At 39.9% G+C, this 7,241-nt stretch overlaps 1 protein-coding gene across 2 annotated transcripts in view; it reads right to left on the bottom strand.

Annotated features, from left to right (window-relative positions):
* Positions 1-3,512: 3,512 nt before the first annotated feature.
* The window catches only part of TPRG1 (tumor protein p63 regulated 1), a 148,209-nt gene continuing 144,480 nt past the window's right edge, over positions 3,513-7,241 (bottom strand). For both annotated transcript variants that reach the window (XM_044251983.1, XM_044251984.1), the window contains exon 6: positions 3,513-7,050. In XM_044251983.1, the coding sequence (XP_044107918.1) occupies positions 6,856-7,050 (195 nt within the window). In that variant the 3' untranslated portion in view covers positions 3,513-6,855. The remainder of the gene's footprint in view (positions 7,051-7,241) is intronic.

Here is a 7,241-nt window from a genome sequence, read left to right as displayed (position 1 = left end):
CCCATTTATTTGTGCTCTAGGGACAAAACAATCAATTAACCAATGCCAAATATCTCTAAGGATCCAACCATGCTGACTACTGTTTTGGTTCAGCTCCCATCATGGTAGCCAGGCCCACCAAGTCCTCTAGATTGGAGATGGGGGAAAAAAATCCCACTTAAAAATAATTTTGGGTGCTAAAAACCATAGAAGAGGAAATGTCTTACCGATTTAGGGTTAAATATTAAACAGATTCTTTAACAACAAAATTTAAAAATAAATATAAAAGTCAGGAAGAAAATCAGTAATTACTAGGAACTAGTACAGGTTTATTATTAGTAATCCATAAAAAACTGGTCTCAATTGTTTGTTTGCTTTTGAGAGAGAGATGACTGCACATGCATGAATGAGCAGGGGCTGGGTTGGGAATTGCTGAGGGAAGGAGAGAATCTTAAGCAGGCTTCTTGCCTAGTGCAAAGCCTGACTTGGGGCTCGATCTCACGACCCAGAGATCATGACCTGAGCCAAAATCAAGAGTCAGAAGTTTAACTGACTGAGCCACCTAGGCACCCTTCATTTGTTTCTTAAGTGAAATTACTAAATCAGAAAAAAAAAAAGTTATATACAGTATGAGACTGACCCTAAGTTTCCTGTAAACAAATAGTATGATAAAGAAAACCCATATTTCCTCAATAGTAGTGTGGTGGCAAGTGAAGAAAAACTACACTCTAATCTGTATATGAACTTCCAGGCCTGTGTTGAATATGATATTTTCAAAGAAAGGTTAACCAAAGCGAATACCACAAGTAAGAGACAAGTTCAGTAAGGGCTCTCTATAACCTATCACATGAAGAACGGTTGTAGGAATTGGGGCTTTCGTGTCAAAAACAAACAGGAAAACCCCCACACAACTACTTTGTTGGGAGAATATCAATTAGCTGCCTTTATTTGAAGTGTGACCACATGGGATACAAAACTGATTTATTTGGGGTAACTTCAGAGGAAGATGTAGGATCAAATAGACAAACCTCTAGAGAGGAAGGTTTGGAGGCAATGTTCAGAAAAACTTTCTCCTCGCTGCAGCTGCTGAGCATAGTATTAGCTGCTGTAGAAAGCCACGGATTCAGGGTGACTGGGTGGCTCAGTGAGTTAAAGCCTCTGCCTTTAGCTCAGGTCATGATCCCAGGGTCTTGATATCAAGCCCTGCATTGAGCTCTCTGCTCAGCAGGGAGCATGCTTCCCTTCCTCTCTCTGCCTACTTGTGATCTCTGTCTGTCAAATAAATAAATAAAATCTTAAAAAAAAAAGGAAAGCAAGCAAGCAAGCAACCCAGGGATTCTCTGCCTTGCAAATGTTTTTGCAGAAGCTCCTTCTGCAGCAGCTTCTACGTGTTTTGCTTAACGGAATTCCTGCAATAGGTAGGAGGCTAAAGTAGATGACACTTAAGGTCCCTTCCAGTCTCAGCTTCTAAAGAGTAAGCAGAATGTAAAAGCAAAGAGGAATTTCTGAGATGCATGGTGTGGGCACTGTTGACAGGATGTGAGACACAAGGGGGCTATTTCAGATCCTTCCAATCTACCTAAAAACATGAGTTCATTACATCAGAACTACGTTTTTCTCACCACAATTTAACCCATCAATGGTGATACAGTGATTTAGATGTCATGCCTTTCCCTGGGAATGGAAGATACTTGGAAGAAACAGTGGACCAGAAACAGGAAATTGGAAGCTGTAGGATCTAATCCTGGTATTGCCAAAAAATCACCATCTGTTCTTTGAGCAACTCCTTGCAAATTCCGCGTGGCTTCACCAGGAGGAGACTTGGGAGATGTATGCTAAGGTCCTTTTAAGACTGAGCACAAATAGCCCATCAGATACAAGATCTAGACTCAGGTGCAACCTCATGACTTTGCCTCTCATTATTCCACATTGGCTGCAGCTCTGAAATGAAATCCAGCTCATGTACTTTTTGTCCCAGGTTTTAAGGCTGAAGCGAGATTCTTCTGTGATTCCTCTTTGTGGCTGCCGCAGTCAAGTGGAATAAGAAAAGCATGGATCAAACCTCAGTCACTTCCAAGGCCTCAGAAGGAGTCCTTCCCTAGCCTCCAAGGAATGGGTATCTGCCAGGCAGTGAGGAGGACTGGCCCCCTAACTGCTTAAGGAGCACGTTGTGGGAGGTGCAGACCAAGGTGAGTTTACACATCAGCGACTAAAGTTTCCTGCCACTAAGCACAAGAAGTCACTCATGAGCAGCGTCCCTAAACCACAGCTACAGGATGTGGGCATAAGCCCTTGTATAACTGTTGGCCAGGAGCCAATGAGCATTCATCCCTGTGCAAATACTTGGGCTTTTTTTTTTTTTTTTTTTTGCTGTTAACCTTTGAAAACCACAGGCATTAGTCTCTCTTTCTTCCCCTTGGCACGAGTCATCTTCTTTTCTCCAACTTGGTCTCTTGTGTGTAAAGAATTTCTGAGGAGCTTTTAAGCCTAAATTTAATACTTTTGCCCTCCCCTCTCTGGCCCCACCAAATGCCAGGCAGAGGTAAAGCCGCCTTACAAAATATCTGCTGGCTCGGCTGGCTTCCGCAGCTTTGTTTGGGCTTTTCGATCAGATAGGAAATCAGAGAGTTCTGTGAGTGACCTTAGCCTTTAAGAAAAGACAGGTAATTTCTGGAAATTCCCCTCAAAAAACGATGACCTATTGTTTTCTTACCTCAGAATCAGCCGGGCACCTATGAGGCCCTGATTTAGATGCTATGCCTTTCCCTGGGAATAGAGATATATGCAAAGAGCAGTGGGCCAGGAATAGGAAATTGGAAGCTTTAGAGTTTAATCCCAGTACCATCTGCTTTTTGAGCAATTTTTTTTTTCCAGTTTTTATCCCTTTGTTTCATTGTGAAATGAACGCACGGGGTTGGATGATTTTCCTGCCTCCTTAGCCCCAGGGTTCTGTGCGTGGCTTTCTTAGTATTGCTTGAGCAAGGGGACAAGGAGAACAGGCCTCGAGGCAAAAGATCCAAAGCATATCAACTGGCTTCTCTTTTCTGCCTTAGAGAATGGCCAAAGGTCAGGCCTCCTAGGAGGCCCTATTGCCCACTTGAAGGTCAGGCTCACCAATTCTTGACAGCTCCCCTTCTTGTAAACATTAGAGAATCCACCAACCTCGCCTCTGTACCCACGTATCCCACATCCCGGTATCCCAGTGTGAAAACTGAAGCTAAACTCACTCCAGCAAAAGAATTTTTTTTTTTTTTTTTTTTTTTAATTCCTGAAGTCTCGGCAGGTGGATGTTACAGAGTCTTAAACAAAAGAAGAAGAATATTCTAACCATCAGAACGACCCAAGATCTGTCAAGAAATCTTGAACTATCTGTCAATAAAGATGTTCAAGCAGTTTTTGAAAGGAGATTTATCAAGGACTTCCTGAATGGAATAAAGATCAGATAAAGAAGATGGCCAACCATGACATTTTTATGATGATGTGCCTGATACTTAATAGCTCTTATAAATAACCATATTCCCAAATTAATGATGTCCTTTTCAGAAACTTTATTAGTATAGTTCAGATGACAGTCTGAATGAACAGTCCAGGCATATAGTAGGTCCCCTGATTTGTGGTTTGTATTTCCTGTTGAGCTTATGGACAAGGAACCCAAGTTAGAGCACCAAGGATCAAATGGGAGAATGATGGTCAGTAGGTCCATAGTGACCAAGGAAAAATTCCCAGGGGGAACTAAATATAGTTCCCAAGGATGTTGTCCTGCTTTCTGCTTCTAAGTCTTATCACTCTACAGGCAGGTACTCAATGTTTTTTTTTTTTGGGGGGGGGGATTGTTTGCTTTTGTTTTTTAATACAATAATTTAACCTCATTTCATTCAGTTCTTACAAGATCTTTATGAACTGGGCAGAAAAGTTATCACTGTCTCCATTTTACAGATGAGGAAATTAAATCTTAAGGAAAGTTGAGATAATTTTCTAGGGTCTCATTTGACTGATTCAATTCTTTTCAAAGAAAAATGATTTAATTATCTAATCATTAGTAACAATTATTTGGAGGATCATAGTAAGGTCTCTAGCTTTAAAGTGTAATATCAATAACCCATTTGTCAATCCTGTTCACAATATCCACTTCACCTAGGCCCTACATCGAGTGACGGCAGGCTCCCTCTTCCAAGGGGCAACCATTCCATCTTCGACATCCCTACCTGTAAGAAGTTCTTTTTTACCTTAACGCACTTTCTAGACTCCTGAATCCTTTCATCCTCTAGTCATAGCCTGCTTTTTAGGTCCCACATATCAGTTTATGGGATATCACACTAGACAGTCTTTGTGAAATGTGCAAAGCATTCTCATGTCATCATCCCTGAGTTCATTCTTCTCCATAGCAAACAGTTTCAGTGTTATTAAATGCTTATCCTATTTGTTAGAGGCTAGACCTCAGGGCTAAGAGACATCTCCCTCCTCTCATCTTTTGCATTGGTGGGACTGCACTGTGCTCTTTAGAAAGTCACTTGGGAACAGTCTGTCCTAAGTTACAAGGGGGACAAATGTGCAGAAAGAAGTCTATTGTCAGGCTGATCCTTAAATGGTAACTCAAAAGAATATGCTGGACATTTCAGATGCTTCTGCCAACAAATGCCACTATCTTGAGGCAAACAGGGTTTTTCGGGCAACAGTGTTATAATAATTTGCCAATTATGCCTGCTTCAGAACCACTGCCAAAACAATCCAACGACTTTTCATTCCACTACTGTTGACAGGACAGCTAAGGATTTCAACATTTCCTTTTACAGTCTGAATAGAAGTTCCCTGCCTTGGGGACTAGAACAATATTTGCCATCATGGTGGGGCGGGGGGCAGAGGCTGTTGAGGGGAAGTGGATGCTGTGAAGGGGAAAGAGAGAGAAAAAGACAAATGTTAATGGAAGTAAACAATGACAAAGACTAAATAAAATGAAGGTTATTTAAGGTGTGGGTTTTGAATGTCTGCATCAAATTGATGTTTGTTAATGAATCAGAGGACAAATCTTTGAAATTGAAGAAATAAAATTTTAGAAGAAAAGACTTTAAAAATAAACTCTTCACAAGCCAACCCCCCCCCAAAAAATAGCTGGAATTTTTAACTTGAATACAAACCAAAGTGTCTTAACTTTCAGTCTTGAGACAGACTTGAAAAGCTAATTGTAATAATATTCATGGTGTTCATCATTCAAAGAAACTTTTCAAAATATATTAAAAAAATAAAATTGTAAAAGTGAAAAAAGAAAAACTCAAAAGAGATGAGAACAGATGAGATAATCTCCTGAGTTGCTCATCAGGGAAAGGAAGAGAGGAAAATATGAGAGAAAAGAGCAAAGGAAACAGGATAAGATAGGACAGTATTTTTGAAAACATGCTCTTCAAAACCTTCTGGGACCTATCAACATTCCACAGGGGGTACCTCTGAGACCCATAAAAAGAGGAATCTGAGGCATTCCCATGTCCACTTCAATCTTAGTGGCCTTACTTCTATCTGTTCTACACATTAAGAGTCTACAACATATTTCAATGGAAGAAAGTGTCTGCTATTGTAAAATGAAATGAAATAAATGTTTGAACAAAAAACTGCAGAAGAAACGAACCATTAAAAGTTCTTAAGCGGGGAGTGATAGGGTCAAATTGTGCTTTAGAAATCTGGCAACCGAATGCAGGCTGGATTAGAATAGAGTCAGCCTCAGATCAAAGATCCCAAGTAAAAGGCAATGGCAAAATTATCCAGGGGAACAGAATTAGAGACTTGATCTAATAATACACACCTGTGAAAATGGAAAGGCAAAAGAGTTCATGAACAAGGTTGAAAGAAGAATGAACTTTAAGTTTGACATCTGGGCATTGGGGTACAATGCTAAGCCATACATAAATTTGGTATTGTTATGGTCTGACCGTTTGTGTCACCCCAAAATTCATATGCTGAAATCCTAAAACCCAATGTGATGGTATTAAAAAGTGGCCTCTGGGAGGTGATTCCATCATGAAAGCAGAGCCCTCATGAATAAGATTAATAAAAAAAGCACAAGAGAACCCTCTTGCCCCTTACTATGTGAGGATATGACAAGAAGTCTGTCACCTGGGAAGAGGGCCCTCACCTGCCTATGATGGCAGCCTGTTCTGAATTCCAGCCTCCAAAAAAATACATTTCTGTTGTTTATAAGCTACCCATTCTGTGGAATTTTGTAATAAATGTCCAAGCAGACAAAGAAAGATCTTATATGAAATTATTTAGCAAGGAATTTAGATATATCAAAACTGATGGCTTTCAGGCATGATGACTAGAACCATAAAAATGCCACAGAAAACGCTAGGATTTTGAAGATGTTGAATATGAGTAGCTGTTGGAACACTGATATATATGATTAGCAGAAAGAAATACAAAACTGAATCTTGAAGCAATATCAGGGATATAAATATGGACTTGTAATTCATCCTCACAAAAAAGAGTATATAGTCAGTCAACGATATAGTCAGACCCCAGTGAAAGAGAAGATCAGAATCAAAGGACTCAAGGTCAAGATCCAGAAAATGCCTACATTTAGAGGACAAAAGAATAAGAACCCAGAGTCTACCCTCAGTTTATGATCAGGCATTCTAACATTATTTGATGAGCTTAAGAGAATGTATTTTCTGGCTTTAGGAAATTTGGTTACACTTACACGAGGTCTGAAGTGTACACATATCAGTCTAGTCAAGTTTTTAGATTTTCTGAGACACTAAGTATTCAAAGTCATGTTATAGTATTAGGAAGTCATGAATTGTTTCAATCCAAAACTATGGTGGCCTGAAACAGAATCTTCGATAAATATGTATTAGTGGATGGCATACTTATACATCAAAAAACATCTCAAAAACCAATACTCCCGCGGGCAAGGGAATAGCCAAGTTTGTTGCGGTTTCCAATGAATGACATCAGCCCCATGTAGGTTTCAATCAAAATGGGTTCAGTTAGCACCATCAGTCCCTTTCCTCTTTCAGATCCAGTCAAATTCTTGTGGGCATTCTGGATAGCTGGAACAAGCTTAGACGTGAACCCAGACAACTAAAGAGGAAAAGAAGGCACAGTTAGTAAATGTAAAGTAGGTCCAAAGACACTTCCTCCCCAGCCAGTCCTCACCAAAGTGGACAACTCTCCTGAGGCTGCAACTATCCTTATTTATATAGAAATTGTTTCTCAGATTATCAACATTGCTTCTGTTAGTCTTTATAAATTCATCAGTCAATAGATTATGT

Source organism: Neovison vison, chromosome 6 (genome assembly GCF_020171115.1).
Source record: "Neovison vison isolate M4711 chromosome 6, ASM_NN_V1, whole genome shotgun sequence".
Lineage (NCBI taxonomy): Eukaryota > Metazoa > Chordata > Mammalia > Carnivora > Mustelidae > Neogale > Neogale vison.
The sequence above is the reverse complement of the archived record's forward strand: the minus strand, read 5'-3'. Positions and strand labels throughout refer to the sequence as shown.